This window comes from Coregonus clupeaformis, chromosome 20 (assembly GCF_020615455.1).
Source record: "Coregonus clupeaformis isolate EN_2021a chromosome 20, ASM2061545v1, whole genome shotgun sequence".
Taxonomy (NCBI): Eukaryota; Metazoa; Chordata; class Actinopteri; order Salmoniformes; family Salmonidae; genus Coregonus; species Coregonus clupeaformis.
This window is the reverse complement of record NC_059211.1, coordinates 62207029-62232273: the sequence shown is the minus strand read 5'-3', so window position 1 is coordinate 62232273 and position 25245 is coordinate 62207029. Positions and strand designations below refer to the sequence as shown.

Genomic DNA, 25245 nt, shown 5'->3' with positions numbered 1-25245 from the left:
GCAACATATCATATAATATTACCTAGGGCTACCTTTATAAACGTTTGGTCCAGTGTACCTGCAACATATCATATAATATTACCTAGGTCTACCTTTATGAATAAATAATTAAAGGCCCACTCCAGCTATATTTAAACACTTAAGGGTAAAAAAATGTTTTGATCCAAATAGTGTTTTGTAGACACAACTTAAGATAAACAGATCGATTGAAACTGACATACTCTTCATTCAAACTAACACTCTATATTCAAACAAAATTACTCACACCATGTTCAATTCATGTTTTAAAATGAAAAAAAAAATACATAACAAATTGTTTTTTGGAGTACTCTTTGTACAGTTGTATTTAATGTGGCACAACAACAAAAAACATTCTCAGTCAAAGATATCAGCCAATGGGAGCACTGTGTGTGTTCTCCATGTCCATGTGATGTGGCTTCAAACAAAGTTCCAACATTGTAAAATGATCACTTCTTTTAAAGAACGTCCAGGTTTGTGTCACAGTTCCTTGTTGATGAGTGGTGAAGTAAATCATGGTTTCCAGAATGGCTAGACTGGTTCCAGTTGATATGGAGGGTAAAAGGTACAACAACGATCAAGCTAAAATGGCTGAAATGTAACGGTATAAAGAACGGTAAAAGAATACTCAGCCATACAACAATCAGCTTATCAGGTCACTGGCTTCGGTGCCATTTAGTTTTTACAACTTTCTCACTATATCTATTAACAGAGTGAGAGTCTGTCTGGCAGTGTTTCATAGACAATCATGTTGCAAAACAGGTCGTGGGGGACACAAGAGGTTTTGGAATAAAGAACGGTAAAAGAACCGTTGAAAACTATATTAACTCGGCATCTATCTAGCAGGCTACATACACCTGTTCAAATCAACGTTCAATCACGCCATCTTAGATGTAACCCTTTAAAATGACAATTGCACTTCCAAAATAGTCGGCATTAATCTAAGATAAATCAAGAAATATGTAATTAATTTAGACGTTTTTGCCGAGGAGATCTTAGTTGCGCAATTTTACATCTAGTTAATGTCTGTAATGCAGTATTTAAAAAACAACAACAAAAAATGCATGAAAGACTAGTAAGTGCATACCGTCTATCGAGTCAGGTATGTCTGGCTGCGTGCTCAGGACTGATTTCTGAAAACAAGAACATGTCTACAACTTCAACATCATCTGCAAGCTGTCAAACTAGTTGGCTAAGTTCCAATTTTGTTTGTCAATTAAGTTAGAAAGTAGGTAGACACATTGAGCAGCCATGCAACAATCAGCTTATCAAGTCACTGGCTTCGGTGCCATTTAGTTTTTACAACTTTCTCACTATATCTATTAACAGAGTGGGAGTCTGTCTGGCAGTGTTTCATAGACAATCATGTTGCAAAACAGGTCGTGGGGGACACAAGAGGTTTTGGAATATTGACAAGTTGCAGTTGGTATACATGTGCATTCTGATCGACTCAATTCTAATTTTGCCCAAAACAGGCAGACTGGAGTGATCACTATCCAACACATCAGCAAGTGGCCACTCCATAAAGGGCTTAGGAACCAAGTTTTTCTGTCAACGTAACATTGGCGAGTGTTGTCTCACGTAAACAAGTCTGAGGCGCTGCATAATGGAAAGGTCTTATTTTTCTATTGGTGGATCGCAACCCGTGACGGTACAGTGACACTATCGCTCAACACAGCTTGTGCAGTAAAATCTCATACACCCAAGTGCTTCTCCGCAGCTGCCACCACCACAGCTATTCTCTGTGATTTACGTTCCATTTCTGCGGTTAGTTGATAACCATGGCAACGAACGCTAAGAATTCCAACCACTGAAGTCCATGTTATTCCCATCACTCTCTAATGGCCTCGGGCCGACTCACAGGGATCCTCTTAGGATCTCTCACCCTGTACTCACCTTCCTCTACTACTCTCTCCACTGCCTCAGCATAGGACACCTTCTGTACTACTCTGATCCTGGAAACCACAACCTGCCTTTCTCTCACCGGACACCTCTGATCTCCAGGACCATGGGGTACCCCTACAGTTTACACACACGCTACTACACAATCCTGTGTCCCATGCCCTCCTGCACACTTCTCACATCTAGGAATCTCCCTCCTACACACTGCTGCAACATGACCATAAACTTGGCACCTGAAACACCGTAATGGGTTCGGGACAAAATCTCTCACCGGGTATTAACTTTGACGGGGGAAAAGACTGCATCAAAACTCAGCAGAACAGAATTTCTTCACTGTTTCAGCGCGCTCTCCACCTGGTCTGCGTCGCACGATGATGATCATTTAATTAATTACAGAGCAGATAAACAGATAGATTGAAACTGACATACTTTTCATTCAACTGATACTCTATATTCAAACTTTTACTCACTCCATGTTCAATTAATGTACAAAAAAGTACAAAACATGCGAATGTTTTTGAGTCACTTTGATTTTCTACAATTTGATTTAACGTGGCATAAAAAAAGAACACATTCTCAGTCGAAATATCAGCCAATGGGAGCACTGTGTGTGTTCTTGAACTTCATGAACATTAAGTCCATGTGTACCCAGTCTGCCATGTGTCATTTACATTTACGTCATTTAGCAGACGCTCTTATCCTGGTTTATAGAGAGAATGACCCCAACATTGTCCTCAACAAAATCATATTTATTGTCGGCTGCTCACAAAAAGAATGTACAGGTTTGTCACACAGTTCCTTGTTGATGAGTGATGAGGGACATTTCGTTTTCCAGTTTACACAGACAGGTTCCAATTGATGTGGATAGTAAAAGGTAAAAGGCACCAAAATGATTAAATGTAACGGTATAAATAATAGAAAAGAACAGTTGAAAACGACCTTAATTCGGCATCTACCTGACAGCAGACTACATACACCTGTTCACTCACGCCATCTTAGTTGCAAACCTTTAAATACAATTCTAGGAGGAGAGTAAAAGGATTTTCCGCATAAATAGTTTTCATAAAATGTTTATACACAATAAATAAACCAAACTATCTTCAATAGATTTTCTTTCACAAATGTCTCTAACCCCATGTGTTGTACTATATCCCTTTCCACACTGGGACCACTGATAACGATTCCTACATGCTCTTTCAGTTGATGAAACCATGTACATTTCATTCCACAGGGGGAGCAGTGGAAGGCTTCTCCGTAGTGTGTCTTTTCTGATGCACTTTCATGTTCCATAAACTCTTAAAACTTTTTTCACAATAAGAACAGTGGAAAGGCTTCTCCACAGAGTGTGTTAGCTCATGTCTTTTCAGGTGCCCTGATAAGAAAAACTGCTTTCCACACTTGGAACAGTGGAAAGGTTTCTCTTCAGAGTGCGTTAACTCATGTTGTTTCAGGGCATTTGATGAAAAAAAATTATTTACACACTGGGAGCAGTGATAAGGCTTATATACAGAGTGTGTTAGCTCATGATTTTTCAGGTTTCCTGACCGGGTGAATCTCTTCCCACACTGGGAGCAGTGGTAAGGCTTCTCTCCAGTGTGCGTTCTCTTATGTCCTTTTAGGTCCCCTAACTGGGAAAATCTCTTTCCACACTGGGAGCAGTGGAAAGGCTTCTCCCCTGTATGAGTTTTCTCATGTATTTTCAAGCTGGTTAACCAGCTGAAACTCTTTACACACTGAGAACAGTGGTGAGGCTTCTCTCCAGAGTGTATTCTCTCATGTCGTTTCAGGCTCCCTAACAGGGTAAAACTCTTTCCACACTGGGAGCAGTGATGAGGCTTATCTCCTGTGTGTATCCTTTCATGTCTTTTCAGGGCCCTTAAGTGGGTAAAACCGTTTCCACACAGGGAGCAGTGGAAAGGCTTCTCTCCTGTGTGTATTCTCTTATGCAATTTCAGGCTCCATAAGTGGCCAAAACTTTTTTCACACTGGGAGCATTGGTAAGGCTTCTCCCCTATGTGTATTCTCTTATGGTCTCTAAAGTGCCCTAACCACCAAAAACTCTTTCCACAGTGGCAGTAGTGGTGTTGTCTTCCTGGTTTGGACGTCTCTTGGTCTGGATCCTCTGAAGGACTCTTCCCACTGTCAGAGTGGGAGTCTGGTATGTCTCCTGTCAAAGACAAACAAAAAGAGTATTGGTTAAACAGAGAGACCGGAATGAAAAAACTGTAGTTATTTTACCCTTATTTTGTCTGGACCTATGGCAGTCTCTATGGGGGTGCCACAGGGTTCAATTCTTGGGCCGACACTTTTCTCCGTGTATATCAATGATGTCGCTCTTGCTGCTGGTGACTCTCAGATCCACCTCTACGCAGACGACACCATTTTGTATACATCTGGCCCTTCATTGGACACTGTGTTAACAAACCTCCAAACGAGCTTCAATGCCATACAACACTCCTTCAGTAGCCTCCAACTGCTCTTAAACACTAGTAAAACTAAATGCATGCTCTTCAATCGAACGCTGCTGGCACCCGCCCACCCGACTAGAATCACTACTCTCGACGGGTCTGACCTAGAGTATGTGGACAACTACAAATACCTAGGTGTCTGGTTAGACTGTAAACTCAACGTCCAGACTCACATAAAGAATCTCCAATCCAAAGTTAAATCTAGAATCGGCTTCCTATTTCGCAACAAAGCCTCCTTCACTCATGCTGCCAAACATGCCCTCGTAAAACTGACTATCCTACCGATCCTTGACTTCGGCGATGTCATTTACAAAATAGCCTCCAACACTCTACTCAGCAAATTGGATGTAGTCTATCACAGTGCCATCCGTTTTGTCTCCAAAGCCCCATACACTACCCACCACTGTGACCTGTACGCTCTTGTTGGCTGGTCCTCACTACATGTTCGTCGTCAAACCCACTGGCTCCAGGCCATCTATAAATCACTGCTAGGCAAATCCCCGCCTTATCTTAGCTCATTGGTCACCATAGCAGCACCCACCCGTAGTCTGCGCTCCAGCAGGTATATCTCGCTGGTCATTCCCAAAGCCAACACCTCCTTTGGCCGCCATTCCTTCCAGTTCTCTGCTGCCAATGACTGGAACGAACTGCAAAAATCTCTGAAGCTGGAGACTCTTATCTCCCTCAATAACTTTAAGCATCAGTTGTCAGAGCACCTTACCGATCACTGCACCTGTACACAGCCCATCTGAAATTAGCCCACCCAACTACCTCATCCCTATATTGTTATTTATTTTGCTCTTTTGCACCCCAGTATCTCTATTTGCACATCATCTCTTGCACATCTAGCATTCCAGTGTTAATACTATTGTAATTATTCTGCACTATAGCCTATTTATTGCCTTACCTCCATAACTTGCTTCATTTGCACACACTGTATATATATTTTCTGTTGTATTTCTGACTTTATGTTTTTTACCCCATATGTAACTCTGTGTTGTTTTTTTATTGCACTACTTTGCTTTATCTTGGCCAGGTCGCAGTTGTAAATGAGAACCTGTTCTCAACTGGCTTACCTGGTTAAATAAAGGTGAAATAAAAAATAAAAAAAATAAAAATAAAAAAATTTACCAGGTAAGTTGACTGAGAACATATTCTCATTTACAGCAACAACCTGGGGAATAGTTACAGGGGGAGGAGAGGGGATGAATGGAAATGTAGCCAGGACACAAGCGTTAACACCCCAACTCTTGCGATAAGTGCCATGAGACTGTCTTCCTATGAGGTTTAATCTAGACTAGATCCCTCAATAAAAGACGGTATCTAAACTCAGCAAAAAAAGGAATGTCCCTTTTTCAGGACCCTGTAAGAGTTCAATCTTGGTTTCATCAGACCAGAGAATCTTGTTTCTCATGGTCTGAGAGTCCTTTACGTGCCTTTTGGCAAAGTCCAAGCGGGCTGTCGTGCCCTTTTACTGAGGAGGGGTTTCCGTCTGGCCACTCTACCATAAAGGCCTGATTGGTGTAGTGCTGCAGAGACGGTTGTCCTTCTGGAAGGTTCTCCCATCTCCACAGAGGAACTAACACTACTACTGCTCATCAAACCTACAGACACTGATCTGTGGGTGTAACCCGGAATATAACTCAAACTGGAAAGAAATTGAATGAACAATTCTTAATATCCCGATCCAAACAGCAATAGCTCATAAAGAAGACTCCAAATCACTCATAGAAGTGGGAAACCCCTGGATTACAAACACAACATGGGGAACAAAAGCAAAAATCAAAACAACCCAGACAGCCAAACAGCTACCCTCTGATGGCCAGCCTAGACAGCCAAACAGCTACCCTCTGATGGCCAACCTAGACAGCCAAACAGCTACCCTCTGATGGCCAGCCTAGACAGCCAAACAGCTACCCTCTGATGGCCAACCCAGACAGCCAAACAGCTACCCTCTGATGGCCAACCTAGACAGCCAAACAGCTACCCTCTGATGGCCAGCCTAGACAGCCAAACAGCTACCCTCTGATGGCCAGCCTAGACAGCCAAACAGCTACCCTCTGATGGCCAGCCTAGACAGCCAAACAGCTACCCTCTGATGGCCAGCCTAGACAGCCAAACAGCTACCCTCTGATGGCCAGCCTAGACAGCCAAACAGCTATCCTCTGATGGCCAACCTAGACAGCCAAACAGCTACCCTCTGATGGCCAACCTAGACAGCCAAACAGCTACCCTCTGATGGCCAACCTAGACAGCCAAACAGCTACCCTCTGATGGCCAACCTAGACAGCCAAACAGCTACCCTCTGATGGCCAACCCAGACAGCCAAACAGCTACCCTCTGATGGCCAACCTAGACAGCCAAACAGCTACCCTCTGATGGCCAACCTAGACAGCCAAACAGCTACCCTCTGATGGCCAACCCAGACAGCCAAACAGCTACCCTCTGATGGCCAACCTAGACAGCTAAACAGCTACCCTCTGATGGCCAGCCTAGACAGCCAAACAGCTACCCTCTGATGGCCAGCCTAGACAGCTAAACAGCTACCCTCTGATGGCCAACCTAGACAGCCAAACAGCTACCCTCTGATGGCCAGCCTAGACAGCTAAACAGCTACCCTCTGATGGCCAACCTAGACAGCCAAACAGCTACCCTCTGATGGCCAGCCTAGACAGCTAAACAGCTACCCTCTGATGGCCAGCCTAGACAGCCAAACAGCTACCCTCTGATGGCCAACCTAGACAGCCAAACAGCTACCCTCTGATGGCCAACCTAGACAGCCAAACAGCTACCCTCTGATGGCCAGCCTAGACAGCCAAACAGCTACCCTCTGATGGCCAACCTAGACAGCCAAACAGCTACCCTCTGATGGCCAGCCTAGACAGCCAAACACCTACCCTCTGATGGCCAACCTACACAGCCAAACAGCTACCCTCTGATGGCCAGCCTAGACAGCCAAACAGCTACCCTCTGATGGCCAACCTAGACAGCCAAACAGCTACCCTCTGATGGCCAACCCAGACAGCCAAACAGCTACCCTCTGATGGCCAACCTAGACAGCCAAACAGCTACCCTCTGATGGCCAGCCTAGACAGCCAAACAGCTACCCTCTGATGGCCAACCTAGACAGCCAAACAGCTACCCTCTGATGGCCAGCCTAGACAGCCAAACAGCTACCCTCTGATGGCCAGCCTAGACAGCCAAACAGCTACCCTCTGATGGCCAGCCTAGACAGCCAAACAGCTACCCTCTGATGGCCAACCTAGACAGCCAAACAGCTACCCTCTGATGGCCAACCTAGACAGCCAAACAGCTACCCTCTGATGGCCAGCCTAGACAGCCAAACAGCTACCCTCTGATGGCCAGCCTAGACAGCCAAACAGCTACCCTCTGATGGCCAACCTAGACAGCCAAACAGCTATCCTCTGATGGCCAACCTAGACAGCCAAACAGCTACCCTCTGATGGCCAACCTAGACAGCCAAACAGCTATCCTCTGATGGCCAACCTAGACAGCCAAACAGCTACCCTCTGATGGCCAACCTAGACAGCCAAACAGCTATCCTCTGATGGCCAACCTAGACAGCCAAACAGCTACCCTCTGATGGCCAACCTAGACAGCCAAACAGCTACCCTCTGATGGCCAACCTAGACAGCCAAACAGCTACCCTCTGATGGCCAACCTAGACAGCCAAACAGCTATCCTCTGATGGCCAACCTAGACAGCCAAACAGCTACCCTCTGATGGCCAACCTAGACAGCCAAACAGCTACCCTCTGATGGCCAACCTAGACAGCCAAACAGCTACCCTCTGATGGCCAACCTAGACAGCCAAACAGCTACCCTCTGATGGCCAACCTAGACAGCCAAACAGCTACCCTCTGATGGCCAACCTAGACAGCCAAACAGCTATCCTCTGATGGCCAACCTAGACAGCCAAACAGCTACCCTCTGATGGCCAACCTAGACAGCCAAACAGCTACCCTCTGATGGCCAGCCTAGACAGCCAAACAGCTACCCTCTGATGGCCAACCTAGACAGCCAAACAGCTACCCTCTGATGGCCAACCTAGACAGCCAAACAGCTATCCTCTGATGGCCAACCTAGACAGCCAAACAGCTACCCTCTGATGGCCAGCCTAGACAGCCAAACAGCTACCCTCTGATGGCCAACCTAGACAGCCAAACAGCTACCCTCTGATGGCCAACCTAGACAGCCAAACAGCTATCCTCTGATGGCCAACCTAGACAGCCAAACAGCTACCCTCTGATGGCCAACCTAGACTCTTGCTTTAACAGCTGGTCTGAGAAAGGGATAACTTACTGGAGAATTCTGGACCAAGGGAAGATTTCACTGTACCACAAATTACATACAAACTAGACAAGAGCGAGGCCTTCAGATACCTCCAACTACATCAACAACCTCAAATGACATACCAGCTAGACAACAGAGAGGCCTTCAGATACCTCCAACTAAACGCCAAAAGAAACGTCTCTTTTTCAGGACCCTGTCTTTCAAAGATAATTCGTAAAAATCCAAATAACTTCACAGATCTTCATTGTAAAGGGTTTAAACACTGTTTCCCATGCTTGTTCAATGAACCATAAACAATTAATGAACATGCACCTGTGGAACGGTCATTAAGACACTAACAGCTTACTGACAGTAGGCAATTAAGGTCACAGTTATGAAAACTTAGGACACTAAAGAGGCCTTTCTACTGACTCTGAAAAACACCAAAAGAAAGATGCCCAGGGTTCCTGCTCATCTGCGTGAACGTGCCTTAGGCATGCTGCAAGGAGGCATGAGGACTGCAGATGTGGCCAGGGCAATAAATTGCAATGTCCGTACTGTGAGACGCCTAAGACAGCGCTACAGGGAGACAGGACGGACAGCTGATCGTCCTCGCAGTGGCAGACCACGTGTAACAACACCTGCACAGGATCGGTACATCCGAACATCACATCTGCGGGACAGGTACAGGATGGCAACAACAACTGCCCGAGTTACACCAGGAACGCACAATCCCTCCATCAGTGCTCAGACTGTCCACAATAGGCTGAGAGAGGCTGGACTGAGGGCTTGTAGGCCTGTTGTAAGGCAGGTCCTCACCCGACTTCACCGGCAACAACTTCGCCTATGGGCACAAACCCACCATCGCTGGACCAGACAGGACTGGCAAAAAGTGCTCTTCACTGACGAGTCACGGTTTTGTCTCACCGGGGTGATGGTTGGATTCACGTTTATCGTCGAAGGAATGAGCGTTACACCAAGGCCTGTACTCTGGAGCGGGATCGATTTGGAAACCTCCCTGGTCTTTGTTGTTGAGTCTGTTTGAAATTCACTGCTCGACTGAGGGACCTTACAGATAATTGTATGTGTGGGGTACAGAGATGAGGTAGTCATTCAAAAATCATGTTAAAACACTATGCAATTTGTGACTTGTTAAGCACATTTTTACTCCTGAACTTATTTCGGCTTGCCATAACAAAGGGGTTGAATACTTGACTGAAGACATTTCAGCTTTTCATTTATTTTATTAATTTGTTAACATGTCGAAAAACATAATTCCACTTTGACATTATGGGGTATTGTGTGTAGGCCAGTGACAAAAAAAATATATTTTGAATCCATTTTAAATTCAGGCTGTAACACATCAAAACGTGGAAAAGGTCAAGGGGTGTGAATACTTTCTGAAGGCACTGTAACTCTGTGTATAAAAGTAGCATGTATGTAAAGGGTATGAATAATGTATGTAACAAAATCTGTAACAAAACGAAAAAGTACAACAAAGTTCCTTTCGTCCTCTGAAGAGGGGGGTGGAGCAAATCAAATATATGCAAATAAAGAATATGTAAGTGGGGTTAGGGTGGTGAGTTTCCCCTGTATAGAGTGGGGTTAGGGTGGTGAGTTTCCCCTGTATAGAGTGTATAGGCACTTGTCATCTCCCGTCTGGATTACTGCAACTCGCTGTTGGCTGGCCTCCCTGCCTGTGCCATTAAACCCCTACAACTCATCCAGAATGCCGCAGCCCGTCTGGTGTTCAACCTTCCCAAGTTCTCTCACGTCACCCCCCTCCTCCGCACACTCCACTGGCTTCCAGTTGAAGCTCGCATCCGTTACAAGACCATGGTGCTTGCCTATGGAGCAGTGAGGGGAACGGCACCTCCGTACCTTCGGGCTCTGATCAGTCCCTACACCCAAACGAGGGCATTGCGTTCATCCACCTCTGGCCTGCTGGCTCCCCTTCCTCTGCGGAAGCATAGTTCCCGCTCAGCCCAGTCAAAACTGTTCGCTGCTCTGGCACCCCAATGGTGGAACAAGCTCCCTCACGACGCCAGGACAGCGGAGTCACTCACCACCTTCCGGAGACATTTGAAACCCCACCTCTTTAAGGAACACCTGGGATAGGATAAAGTAATCCTTCTACCCCCCCAAAAAAAATAATAAAATAAAATAAAAAATAGTGTAAAGTGGTTATCCCACTGGCTATAGGGTGATTGCACCAATTTGTAAGTCGCTCTGGATAAGAGCGTCTGCTAAATGACGTAAATGTGCCCTTGAGCAAGGCACTTAACCCTAATTGCTCCTGTAAGTCGCTCTGGATAAGAGCGTCTGCTAAATGACTAAAATGTAAAATGTAATGTAAATGTTAGGGTGGTGAGTTTCCCCTGTATAGAGTGGGGTTAGGGTGGTGAGTTTCCCCTGTATAGAGTGGAGTTAGGGTGGTGAGTTTCCCCTGTATAGAGTGGGGTTAAGGTGGTGAGTTTCCCCTGTATAGAGTGGGGTTAAGGTGGTGAGTTTCCCCTGTATAGAGTGGGGTTAAGGTGGTGAGTTTCCCCTGTATAGAGTGGGGTTAGGGTGGTGAGTTCCCCCTGTATAGAGTGGGGTTAGGGTGGTGAGTTTCCCCTGTATAGAGTGGGGTTAGGGTGGTGAGTTTCCCCTGTATAGAGTGGGGTTAGGGTGGTAAGTTTCCCCTGTATAGAGTGGGGTTAGGGTGGTGAGTTTCCCCTGTATAGAGTGGGGTTAGGGTGGTGAGTTTCCCCTGTATAGAGCGGGGTTAGGGTGGTGAGTTTCCCCTGTATAGAGTGGGGTTAGGGTGGTGAGTTTCCCCTGTATAGAGTGGGGTTAGGGTGGTGAGTTTCCCTTACACTGTAAAGAGCTTTGGGGGGTCTAGAAAAGTGCCATATAAGTCCAATCAATTATTATTATTAAATATTTTGTAATCTTCCATAGCTTGAAGACCTTTGTACAGAGACAGAAACTGGTACAAAATACCAAAAAGGTGGACTGCAAGGCTATGTTAAGTTAAATAAATAAATAACTATAGTATGTAACAGGGCTGAAGTTAATCTTAAAATCAGCCAAAAATCAGCCAATTTAAAAAAATATATATTTCAGTGAACATTTCTATTTAACTGTTTTACTTGTGAATTAAAAAATATAAAAAACTAAAATCAAGATGTGTCAATTTGTTTGTCTACAGGCCATTTTAAAAACAAGGGTTAGGGTTAGGGTTAGCTTGTAAACTGAGTTTGAATAAGACATCTGATTAACACTTTGCATTTAAAATGGTTGGTTATACTATATTTAATAAACAACCAGATAAAAGAAATGCATGTCTCACATCTGCCCCTGCAAGCAGGTCGGAATATGAGTCACCACACTCCCTCATTTGATTGGTCGCTTCCCACAAACCGTAAGACGGCATACTCCCTCATCCGATTGGTTGAGTAGGCGGGCCTTCTCAACATTTCATTTCATGTGTGCAGTTGCCCGGCTATTAATAAAAGGGACAGGCGGGTATTTGAGACTCAGCGTTTAATTTAAGTTTTACGGGTAGCCAAGTCAGTATAGAAAACTTAAACTTAGTGTTGTTATGCATTTATTAGACCTAATGGATAAATAGACTAGTCAGTATAGGATACATTTATTAGACCTAATGGATAAATAGACTAGTCAGTATAGGATACATTTATTAGACCTAATGGATAAATAGACTAGTCAGTATAGGATACATTTATTAGACCTAATGGATAAATAGACTAGTATAGGATACATTTATTAGACCTAATGGATAAATAGCCAAGTCAGTACAGGAAACATTTTAAGTATACATTTTTGTTATTTGGTAGGCTACTAGATTAAACAATTGGATCGTTCCATATGAATTCAATCACTTTCTGACTGCACCCCTTTAGATTTGAATGAAACATTCCAAACACGTTTGCCCATGGTGAAAGTGGTCAGAAAATGTCTTTTTGGAACTTAATGCCAAAACATTCAGGAGAGGTTCTCAAAGTTGACTCACTTTGTGTACCCCACCCTACCGTGAGACATCCATGTCTTCATCACTGAAATAGATAAAAAAGTTGAGTCTGATATAGTCGGCAAACATGTACAGTGCATTCGGAAAGTATTCAGACCCCTTGACTTTTTCCACATTTTGTTACGTTACAGCCTTATTCTAAAATGGATTAAATAAATACAAATCCTCATCAATCTACACACAATACCCCATAATGACAAAGCGAAAACAGGTTTTTAGAAATGTTTGCACATTTATATTTTTATTTTATTATTTACATACAGTACCAGTCAAAAGTTTAGACACACCTACTCATTCAAGAGTTTCTTTATTTTTACTATTTTCTACATTGTAGAATAATAGTGAAGACATCAAAACTATGAAATAACACATATGGAATCATGTAGTAACCAAAAAATTGTTAAACAAATAAAAAAATAAGAGATTCTTCAAAAAGCCACTTTTTGCCTTGATGACAGCTTTGCACCATTAAACCTGGCACCATCCCTACAGTGAAGCATGGTGGTGGCAGCATCATGCTGTGGGGATGTTTTTCAGCTGCAGGGACTGGGAGACTAGTCAGGATCGAGGGAAAGATGAACGGAGCAAAGTACAGAGAGATCCTTGATGAAAACCTGCTCTAGAGCGCTCAGGACCTCAGACTGGGGCAAAGGTTCATCTTCCAACAGGACAACGACCCTAAGAACACAGCCAAGACAACGCAGGAGTGGCATCGGGACAAGTCTCTGAATGTCCTTGAGTGGCCCAGCCAGAGCCCGGAGTTGAACCCGATCCAACATCTCTGGAGAGACCTGACAATAGCTGTGCAGTGACGCTCCCCATCCAAACTGACAGAGCTTGAGAGGATCTGCAGAGAAGAATGGGAGAAACTCCCCAAATACAGGTGTGCCAAGCTTGTAGCGTCATACCCAAGAAGACTCGAGGCTGTAATCGCCAAAGGTGCTTCAACAAAGTATTGAGTAAAGGGTCTGAATACCTATGTAAATGAGATATTTCAGTTGTTTTTTTGCAAAAATGTCTAAACCTGTTTTTGCTTTGTCATTATGGGGTATTGTGTATAGATTGAGGGGGGGACAATGTAATCCATTTCATAATAAGGCTGTAAATTAACAAAATGTGGGAAAAGTCAAGCGGTCTGAATACTTTCCGAATGTACTGTATGTAGGGTTTCGTTCAAATCAAAAGGGGCGCAGTCAGAAAGTGATTGAAATCATATGGAACGACCCAATTCCTACAGAACAAGTGTAGAGCTTCAGTAGAATGCCCCTTAAAAACCACACTTTGGTTCAACAACTGCAAACAGAGTTCGTGCCCCTGTTTTTAAGATAGTACTTACTGGTGTCAATCAGATCTTCAGTCGCCTCCTCCTCTTTCACTCCAAAAGGTTCTTCCTCTTCTTTCACTATAACATCCTCCTCTTCTTCTTTCAATGTGATAGCCTCATCTTCCTCCTTTTCCAGTCTGAAAGCTTCTTCATTCTCTTCTTCTTTCACTGTGACAGCCTCCTCCTCCCGTCTTCACTCCAAAACCTGCATCCTCTTCTTCAGCCTCCTCCTTCACTGTAATAACTTCCCCTTCCTCTTTTACGACAATGTTCATCCACAGACCCTCTTTCTCCGTCCAGCAGTCCTCCTCTTCTTTAGCAAGGGGGGAGTAGCTTAGTGAACTCATGGTCGGGGATGTTAGCTAGCTAGCTAGGTCAATACACCAACGAAGATAGCTAGCTAGCTGGTTTGACGAAAGAGCACACAGCACTACGCGGACACCAACGGTTCTTGAATCACCAATGTAAAATGAATCATTTAACTTAATCTGTAAAATGTTACAAGCCGTTCATACTCTGTCTCCGGCGTTTGTTCATTTCTGGAAAGCGTTTTGGTGGAAAGTTAGCTAACTAACGTTAGCTATCTTCAGCCACTGGTGCTATCGAAACGGACGTAGCCATCTATCTATAACGTCGTAGCTAGCTGGATGTGAAATAAAACCGATTCGCGGTACTAAGGCGTAAACATAAGTGTATTTAAAACACATTGGCTAACATACACATAACGTGTCTGGATACTTCTACTTTTTTTTTTTAGCAGGCTGCTGACGAGCTTCTTCTTCTTCTTTATGATTTGGTTGGCGGATCGCGTTCAACTTTTCGGCGCATCCACTGCCACCTACTGTAGTGGTGTGTGAGGCCATTCACGGCCTACCTACATTAAATTATTGATACGTAATACAACATTGGGGAAAAGGAAAACGACCCTGCCAACTATTAGCACTCTTTAAAAAAATATATTTAAAAAAAACACCCCATTCCACCCTGTCTAAGACTACTCCAGACCAACGGTCCGAGAGGACAGAACACTACCACTCAACAACCCCTGCAAAATGTTACGTAGTAAATCCTGGCAATCCCAAACAGTGGCGACCCGTCATTCAGGGCAGGTGGGGCAGAGCCCTCCCTACCTGTTTAGCTAAAAAAAAAAGAATTGGTCTGTTTTGCATGTTATTTTGGCATTAATACGTGTCACATATCATCCGTTTGCAAACAATGTAAAAACAAACTTTTAAAAAACAAGGTTGTCCACTATCGGTATATCTATTTATTATTGCCATCGAGATGTTAGGTATTAAAATCAGATCCAACAATAATATCAAGGGATTAGAAATCCAGGGCTTAAAAATAAAGGTGTCATTGTACGCTGATGATTCATGTTTTCTTTTAAATACACAACTAGAATCCCTCCACAGCCTCATAGAGGATCTAGATACATTTTCTAGGCTCTCTGGATTACAACCAAATTATGATAAATGTACTATATTACATATTGGATCACTAAAAAATACAATTTTTATATTACCATGTAGTTTACCAATAAAATGGTGATGTGGATATACTCGGAATACATATCCCAAACGAAATAAATGATCTCACTCCAATACATTTTAATAGAAAGTTAGCAAAAATAGATAAGATCTTGCTACCATGGAAAGGTAAATACCTGTCAATTTGTAGAAAAATCACCCTGATTAACTCTTTAGTATTATCCCAGTTTACCTATTTGCTTATGGTCTTGCCTACGCCTAGTGAACAGTTAAAAAAAAAAAAAAGATGACATTTTATTTGGAACGGCAAGCCAGTCAAAATTAAACGGGCCTATTTATATAATGAATATGAATTCAGAGGACAGAAATTATTAAATATTAAAGCATTAGACCTATCACTAAAAGCTTCAGTCATACAAAAGTTATACTTAAATCCGAACTGGTTCTCAAGCAAATTAGTAAGATTGTCTCACCCAATGTTCAAGAATGGCCTTTTTCCCTTTATTCAGATTACAACCCCTCACTTTCAGTTATTTGGAAAGGAAATCATCTCCCAAATATCACTATTTCTAAAACAAGCCATAGAAAGTTTCAATTTAATCCTCCAGAAACGACAGAACAAATAAATCAACAAATATTGTGGTTAAACTCAAATATACTAATTGATTAAAAAAAAACATTACTTTTTGAAAAAATGTTTAAAAAAGGTATAATCTTCGTAAATTATATTATCGGTAGGAATGGTGGAGTTATGTCGCACATGCAGCTAACAAAAACATATGGAAATGTCTGCTCTACACAAAATTACAACCAGATAATTGCAGCATTACCGCAAAAATGGAAGAGGAAAGTGGAAGGGGGAGAAAGTAAGGAACTTGTCTGTCGGCCGCATTAAAGAACATAATTGGTTAAAGAAAATGTTGATAAATAAAAAAGTTTACCAGTTTCATTTAAGGACCAAAAGATTGACAGCCGTCCCATATAGATTGCAAAATAGTTGGGAAGAGATTTTTGACGTACCAATCCCATGGCATAGTGTTTATGAACTGATACGCAAAATGAAGCCGGATTCAAAACTTAGAATTTTTCAATTTAAATTATTATACAAAATTCTTGCTACCAATAGAATGTTATTTTTTCCCTCATTGTAGTATGTATAAGCTGGAAGTAGAGGCCTAAGCATTGTTGTTCACTAGTTTACTCCAATTAGGGAAGGGGTGGTGGGGTTGGAAAGTAATAAAGGGAAATATATATTTTTTAAAGGATATGTGTACTTATATGTATGTATGTGTATATGTATGTACAGTGAGGGAAAAAAGTATTTGATCCCCTGCTGATTTTGTACGTTTGCCCACTTACAAAGACATGATCAGTCTATAATTTTAATGGTAGGTTTATTTGAACAGTGAGAGACAGAATAACAACAAAAAAATCCAGAAAAACGCATATAAAAAATGTTATAAATTGATTTGCATTTTAATGAGGGAAATAAGTATTTGACCCCTCTGCAAAACATGACTTAGTACTTGGTGGCAAAACCCTTGTTGGCAATCACAGAGGTCAGACGTTTCTTGTAGTTGGCCACCAGGTTTGCACACATCTCAGGAGGGATTTTGTCCCACTCCTCTTTGCAGATCTTCTCCAAGTCATTAAGGTTTCGAGCCTGACGTTTGGCAACTCGAACCTTCAGCTCCCTCCACAGATTTTCTATGGGATTAAGGTCTGGAGACTGGCTAGGCCACTCCAGGACCTTAATGTGCTTCTTCTTGAGCCACGCCTTTGTTGCCTTGGCCGTGTGTTTTGGGTTATTGTCATGCTGGAATACCCATCCACGACCCATTTTCAATGCCCTGGCTGAGGGAAGGAGGTTCTCACCCAAGATTTGACAGTACATGGCCCCGTCCATCGTCCCTTTGATGCGGTGAAGTTGTCCTGTCCCCTTAGCAGAAAAACACCCCCAAAGCATAATGTTTCCACCTCCATGTTTGACGGTGGGGATGGTGTTCTTGGGGTCATAGGCAGCATTCCTCCTCCTCCAAACACGGCGAGTTTAGTTGATGCCAAAGCACTCCATTTTGGTCTCATTTGACCACAAATTTGACCAGTTCTCCTCTGAATCATTCAGATGTTCATTGGCAAACTTCAGACGGCCCTGTATATGTGCTTCTTGAGCAGGGGGACCTTGCGGGCGCTGCAGGATTTCAGTCCTTCACGGCGTAGTGTGTTACCAATTGTTTTCTCGGTGATTATGGTCCCAGCTGCCTTGAGATCATTGACAAGATCCTCCTGTGTAGTTCTGGGCTGATTCCTCACCGTTCTCATAATCATTGCAACTCCACGAGGTGAGATTTTGCATGGAGCCCCAGGCCGAGGGAGATTGACAGTTATTTTGTGTTTCTTCCATTTGCAAATAATCGCACCAACTGTTGTCACCTTCTCACCAAGCTGCTTGGCGATGGTCTTGTAGCCCATTCCAGCCTTGTGTAGGTCTACAATCTTGTCCCTGACATCCTTGGAGAGCTCTTTGGTCTTGGCCATGGTGGAGAGTTTGGAATCTGATTGATTGATTGCTTCTGTGGACAGGTGTCTTTTATACAGGTAACAAACTGAGATTAGGAGCACTCCCTTTAAGAATGTGCTCCTAATCTCAGCTCGTTACCTGTATAAAAGACACCTGGGAACCAGAAATCTTTCTGATTGAGAGGGGGTCAAATACTTATTTCCCTCATTAAAATGCAAATCAATTTATAACATTTTTGACATGCGTTTTTCTGGATTTTGTTGTTGTTATTCTGTCTCTCACTGTTCAGATAAACCTACCATTAAAAATTATAGACTGATCATTTCTTTGTCAGTGGGCAAACGTACAAAATCAGCAGGGGATCAAATACTTTTTTCCCTCACTGTATGTATATGTATATATATATATATTTGCGAGAAAAAAAACATATGGGGGATTGGAAGTGATGAATACAAGTATATTGATGGAAGTTACAATCTATCTGCAATATTAAAGCTGATCTACCCCCTAAAATAATAATAATAATAATAATAATAATAATAATAATAATAATAATAATCATGAAAACCCTCAAACACAGTTAATAAAGCCATATACAAACATGGTCTCTTTTTTTGCTTTCTTGAGTAAGGCAGCTCCAAAATGCAGGTGTTTCAGCCTAGCTCAGTGCTTTCTGTGGTGGTGGGGCAGCCGGCGGAAAATACGGAGCGTAGGGGTTGGTAATGTTCTCTAGTTGCACCGTGATTGGCTCAGTGTTCTGTCACTCATGGGGACACTACCTCGCCGCAAACTCTAAGGGTAGAGCTCGAAAATTCAAGCCCCTTGGGTGCTGCCATTGAGTTACATTAGAAGTGCCCATCCAAGAAGGCTCAAGGTCATTGGCCACAGATAAAATGACGTCAAATCACGTTATATCAACAGTAGCTTTGATTGGACTGATCATGTCAACGTCATACTTTCAACATTTTAGCTAGCAAGCTAGACAAGCAGTCATCATCATGAATCAAGTCGACAATCTACTGGCAAATCCTTTTCAGTCCTTGTCATATGAAGAGAAATAATGAAGAGAAATTATAGATAAATCGGCCATTGGACATAAACATTACGCAACAAGTTGGAAATCGCAAATTCAACAATGAGTGGTTTGGAAAGAATCAGTGGCTAACTGCAAGCATTGCAAAGCAATCGCTAGCCTGCTATTCAGTGGAGTGGGTGTGTGGTCCCAAGTCTGGGTTTAAGGGTCTCTTTTCCAAGCTTAAAAGGATAAACATTCTACATTGGCCATGCTGTCAATCCAGCATGACTTCTGCCGCGCTCAAAACTACTGGAAACTCAGAACTGGGAAATCTGACTTCAGTGAGTTCAAGGCAACTGGGAACTCTGAAAAAAAACGAGCTCCGACTGGGAAAATAGGTTTTGAACGGTCATCCAACTCGGAATTGCAAGTCGGGAACACGAGCCTCTTTCTAGAGCTCCGGCCTGAAGATCACTGACATCATTATGATTTGACCTTGTTTTGTTTTTTCAGAGTTCCCAGTTGTCTTGAAAGCACAATAAATCCAGAGAATGCCAGACTTTGATGACAAAGTTTGATGACAAAATTTGCCCACGAAGGACCGCCGCGCCACCTTCCTGTTCAAGTGAGCACAGCACAACAAGGTGAGTCCAAAAATGTATTGTATGCTGCTGCATAACTGATGTAATATGCCAGGGAGATATGTACACTGTAGCTAAGAAAGTAATACTAAGTGTATGTTGTGTAGTAATCTGTTAGTAGCCCATGTGTCTCACCCTAATAATTTGGTCACTTTTCCCTTCATAATTTCGCGAACTGTTCTGACTTGGACGGTGCACATGTAGCCTATAGCCTGTTTTAGAGAAATGTAATCATTGAATATTGTAAGAGCGTTCATTGTCTGCTTATATGCCCCCTTTATTTATCCCACGGTTCTGACTTGGTGTACAGGGAAAACACTGTAAGAACGGCCCATGTTCTGAATTCTGTCGCTGTACATTTCAAAAGTGCTGAACAAATAGTTATATTGACTACGTCCGTCCTAGATCGCTCATTAATGTCTTAATAGAAATTACGGATTGCCTCTTATCCACTCGTCGTCCCCTTATGTCATAGTTCGTACATCTCAATTGTCAGTAGAAACCACATTTGTTTAAGCAAGTCATCCATATCAGCTATGTTTTTTAAAAAGGCAGGTAATGAGGCTGAATGAACTGTTTCGCTGCCAGACAAGGCTCCACTGATAGCCAGGTGTAGCAGTGGTAAGGTGTTGGGACTCTGCTGTTGGGACAGCTTTATGGAGGCCCTAACAGTTTGTGGGCACCGTTTGTCACCGTTATAGTGCAATTCATGTATTGTTTAGTGTTGTGGGGTTTGCTGGCATGCAGTTTTCCCCACCAAGATTTACATGCTAAAATCGCCACTGATCCCAAGTACTTCTCAGCCGCTGCCACCACAACTTCCGATCCATTTCTGCAGTACAATTGACAACCATGGCTATGAATGCTAAAAAAGCCACCTTACTGAAGCACATATTCTTCCCATCACTCTCTCTTGGTCTCTGTCTACTCACGGGAATCCTCTCAGGATCCCTCACCCTGTACCCATCTTCCTCTACCACTCTCTTCACTGCTTTGGCATACGACACTTTCGGCAACCTCAACCTGCCTTTCTCTCACCGGACACCTCCGATCTCCAGCCCATGGGCACCGCTCCCTCCTCCATTTTTTGAGGACATATATTTCCATTGTTCGAGCGGTCACTCGAATATCATAAGACAATCTTTGGTACCGTCCACTGGTTTATACCACAGATAGAACAATGAGACAGATATTTCACTGGATGTATAAATGTGAAGCATCCGGTTGGCATTTCCACTGGCGGGCAGTGGGAGAAGATGGAACGAGATGGATTTGGGCCGACATTCTGCAAATTTTCTCATCGATTAAACATTTGATCTCAATACAGTTTTCTGTTGCCAAAACTACAATCTGTTACGAACAAAGTGGACAACGTTTTGTAGACTTTACCCTTTGCAAAAGTTTTTTTTTTTTTATCGCGTTGTTTGGGAGCACAAAGGGTAATTTAGTTGTTGCACACACGCACGTCACAGAGTAGGCGTTCCCTAACGGAAATATGCAGATGCACACTAGAACACAGCCAATAGGATCTCGCTAGCGCGTGATTGGCTCTGCCCACCTCCTTGCTTGTTCTGGACACTATGACTCATTTGTTCCCATTGGAAACGACAAGCTGTGGTCTATCTTGGTTTAGTTATACAAATCTTTGTTTATACTGTATGTCACACAGCAGCATCCCCGACCTAAAATACACACATATTCACTTTTCAACCTAAACCAAAGAATACATTTTAAAGAGTGATGGCGAAGGCAGACATGGTGTTTAACCTAATACATCCATTCATTTTAAAGAGTGATGGCGAAGGCAGACATGGTGTTTAACCTAATACATCCATTCATTTTAAAGAGTGATGGCGAAGGCAGACATGGTGTTTAACCTATGTGACGTCACGAGAGGCTACACGGCTTTCAGCGGGATTGCTCAAGTAGTGCAAGGAGACAAGGTTCAAACAAAACAAGGATTTTATTAAAGGTCTTGGGAAATTAACGAAAATATAACACAATTCTGTTCTCTTGTGGCTCTTTAAGGGTTAACAGTTCAGGGATGTCTCTTCCACATCCAAAATCATAACTCTCACTCGCTCAAATAACTTTTCCCCAGTCTTACTGTATTCCACGTTGCAGCTAGTGGCCAACCCAGCAAAACGTCCTTCCAAATGTCCCACACGTATTTCCACAGGTGCATATATCCAAAGGTGAGTATTTCCCCAAAGGTAAGTATCTCCAAATCCTTATATTCCTCCTGGAAGTGGACGTGCAGCACTCTTGTCCTCCAGAGAGCCCAGGTTGGAGACTGTGTCTCTTCCCTTCCCAAACCTTCAGCTCATCAGCTCCTCATTTGTTTCAGCTGCGTGGGAAGATTGGCCATAGAGGGGTGGAGTTCCCGACCATACCAGCAGATGGAGCCATAGCTGTCTGGGTTTGCAGCCACCTCAGGGGGATGTAACGTCCCTCCAGGACCCAGCCTCTCGTGACATCACACATCCCCTCCTCGGGACCGACGTCCTCGTCGGGTAAAGGCAGCGAAGAAGGCATCACGCCGGGAGAGGGCGTCCGCATTGCCGTGGTGCTTGCCAGCCCTGTGGACAACAGAAAAGTTAAACGGTTGCAAGCTCAAAAACCCATCTGGTTACTCTACTGTTTGATTCCTTGTTCTTGGCCATCCACTGCAGAGGGGCGTGATCAGATACCACCATGAAACGTCGGCCCAGGAGATAGAACCGAAGGGACTCCAGGGCCCAGACTACAGCCAGACATTCTTTCTCCACCGTTGAATAGTTCTTCTCTCTTGGAAGTAACTTTCTGCTTAGGTAGAGAATGGGATGTTCTTCACCGTCATGTGCCTGGGTGAGGACAGCACCCAGACCCACCTCCGAAGCATCCGCTTGGACAATGAATTCCTTCTTGAAGTCTGGTGCCACCAGGATCGGACTGGAGCAGAGTTTAGCTTCTGTTGAGCAGCTTTCAGTTCCTTCTCTCTCTCTGCCTCCGCATTCTTCATCTTGTTCTCCAACACCTTGTACTTCTCCTCTGCCTTCTTCTGGACCTCCTTACTACTGCGCAGGGTCTCCTCACACTCCTCGATGGTCCTGCGCAGCCTCTCCAGCTCCTCCTGTTGCTTATGGAAGGAGCTGTGTTGGAGTTTAGCCTGGAGGATATCTAACTCTTCTGTCTTCATGTCTAACTGTTGCTTTAACAAACGATACCTCTCAGCGGTCCCCTTCAGACCAGACAGTTCTTTGTCCAGATTCTGTAGCTCCGTCTCTGTGTCGGTCTGGGCACCTGCCATCCCTATCAGAGCCCGGGCGGGAGTGAGTAATTCGGAGGATTGCACCGGAGCCTTCCCAGGATGAGTTTTGCCTCTCCGTTTCCGAGGTACTCGGGTTATCCTCTCCTGAGACTCTCTCCAGAGTGGGTAAAAGGCTGGGCAGTCTCGTCCAATTAGGACAGGGACGGGGAGGGAATCAACCACCCCCGCCGTCGTGTGTATGGTTCCCCGTGTGCTGGTCATTGTAAGTTCAGTAATGGGGTATTCTCTGGTGTCCCCATGGACACAGGAAACTGGGAGGACTTTCCCCGGGGGTCAGACACGTTGGGCCCACCAAATCCTTACGCACCAGGGTGGCCCGGCTACCAGAATCCAGTAAGGCCTCCACATCATGGTGATTCACAGTTACCGGGCAGGTGGGGGGGTCGATCTGGGCCGCCATCTACGACTCCCAAGAGCGAGGCAACACGGTGTGTGGGTGCTGAGCTGGAGGACTCCGCAGTGGGCATAGGTTCATCGGCTGGTTTCCCACACTGCCAGGAGATATGTCCCATCTCCCCACACCGGTAACACTGTCGAGTTTCCCCCTCCTGGTGTACTCTTCTTGGACCCGCCTGGTTTCTGGCTCCCCCTGGAGCCGGGATAAGTCCTGACGTGGCTGGGTTCGAGACCTTGGGGTCCTTTGGACGGGTTCTTCCCATTTGTGGTGGGGCCGCACTCCTGGGGTCTTTCCGGGAAGCATTCAGCATCTCCGCTGTGGCCTGGTACTTTTCCACAGCTTCCACGGTCAGATCAGCCGTGGTCAAGGCCTGTTGACTGATGCACCGTTTTGCCTCATAAGGCAGGGGCGCGTGAGGTAACGATCCACCACAACGGCCTCCACCACCGCCGCTGCTGTATTCCTCTGCGGATCCAGCCATTTCCTTGCGATTCGGACAAGTTCATGCATCTGCGCCCGAGGAGGTTGGTCTGGTTGGAAGGTCCAGCTGTGAAAGCGCTGGGCCATACCAAACTTTGTGAGTCCATATCTGCTGAGGATCTCAGACTTCAGGGCATCATAGTCAGTAACCTGGTCAGGGCCCAGGTCCCGGACAGCATTCAGCGATTCCCCAGTTAGGAAGGGGGCTAACAGACCAACCCACTGTTGCTTGGGCCAGGCTTCCCTAGTGGCCGTGGCCTCAAATGCATGCAGGTATGCCTCAATGTCATCGGTAGCTCCCATCTTAGATATAAAGTCACTTGCCTTTATTGGGCGGGTATTTTGGACAACCCTCTGTCTCTGCAACTGCAATTCCTCTGCCTTCAGAAGGTTGGCTTTCTTTTGCTCCTCCAAGAGAGCCACGTTTGCTTGCATCTGGGCTTGCTGGCCAGCAACAAGGGCTTTCAATATGTCCTCCATTTCAGTCGGCGGGGAGCCTACGGCCAACTTGGAAAACTGGGTGATCAAACCTTCGGTATCCTCCTCTGACATGCACTATTAACGCTTGAGCGTGCCCGTATTCTCCACCATCTGTGACGTCACGAGAGGCTACACGGCTTTCAGCGGGATTGCTCAAGTAGTGCAAGGAGACAAGGTTCAAACAAAACAAGGATTTTATTAAAGGTCTTGGGAAATTAACGAAAATATAACACAATTCTGTTCTCTTGTGGCTCTTTAAGGGTTAACAGTTCAGGGATGTCTCTTCCACATCCAAAATCATAACTCTCACTCGCTCAAATAACTTTTCCCCAGTCTTACTGTATTCCACGTTGCAGCTAGTGGCCAACCCAGCAAAACGTCCTTCCAAATGTCCCACACGTATTTCCACAGGTGCATATATCCAAAGGTGAGTATTTCCCCAAAGGTAAGTATCTCCAAATCCTTATATTCCTCCTGGAAGTGGACGTGCAGCACTCTTGTCCTCCAGAGAGCCCAGGTTGGAGACTGTGTCTCTTCCCTTCCCAAACCTTCAGCTCATCAGCTCCTCATTTGTTTCAGCTGCGTGGGAAGATTGGCCATAGAGGGGTGGAGTTCCCGACCATACCAGCAGATGGAGCCATAGCTGTCTGGGTTTGCAGCCATCTCAGGGGGATGTAACGTCCCTCCAGGACCCAGCCTCTCGTGACATCACACCTAATACATCCATTCATTTTAAAGAGTGATGGCGAAGGCAGACATGCAGTGATACATTATCTGCAACATGTCATATTACCTTTAGAAATAAATAACAATGATGTACAATTGAACTCTACTCTCTCTGTGAAAGTGGGACAGAACACACACTCTAGGA

The 25245-nt window shown here is 44.3% G+C and overlaps 1 protein-coding gene across 1 annotated transcript; it reads right to left on the bottom strand.

Moving 5' to 3' along the window:
* Positions 1 to 331: 331 nt before the first annotated feature.
* On the bottom strand, positions 332 to 14577 carry LOC121534247 (zinc finger protein 239). Its single transcript, XM_045205838.1, has 3 exons — positions 14543 to 14577; positions 14053 to 14231; positions 332 to 4087 (listed from the first exon to the last, which is right to left on the bottom strand). The coding sequence occupies exons 1-3, from the start codon at positions 14575 to 14577 to the stop codon at positions 3141 to 3143; spliced, it is 1161 nt and encodes a 386-aa protein (XP_045061773.1). The 3' UTR covers positions 332 to 3140.
* Between the last annotated feature and the right edge of the window lie 10668 nt (positions 14578 to 25245).

Coding starts and splice junctions, on each gene's coding strand:
- LOC121534247 (XM_045205838.1), bottom strand. CDS start 14,577: ATGAACAAACGCCGGAGACAGAGTATGAACGGCTT. Junction 14,232..14,542: donor AGACAGAGTATGAACGGCTT/GTAACATTTTAC, acceptor TTTGGAGTGAAG/ACGGGAGGAGGAGGCTGTCA. Junction 4,088..14,052: donor TGAAGATCTGATTGACACCA/GTAAGTACTATC, acceptor TGTCTTTGACAG/GAGACATACCAGACTCCCAC.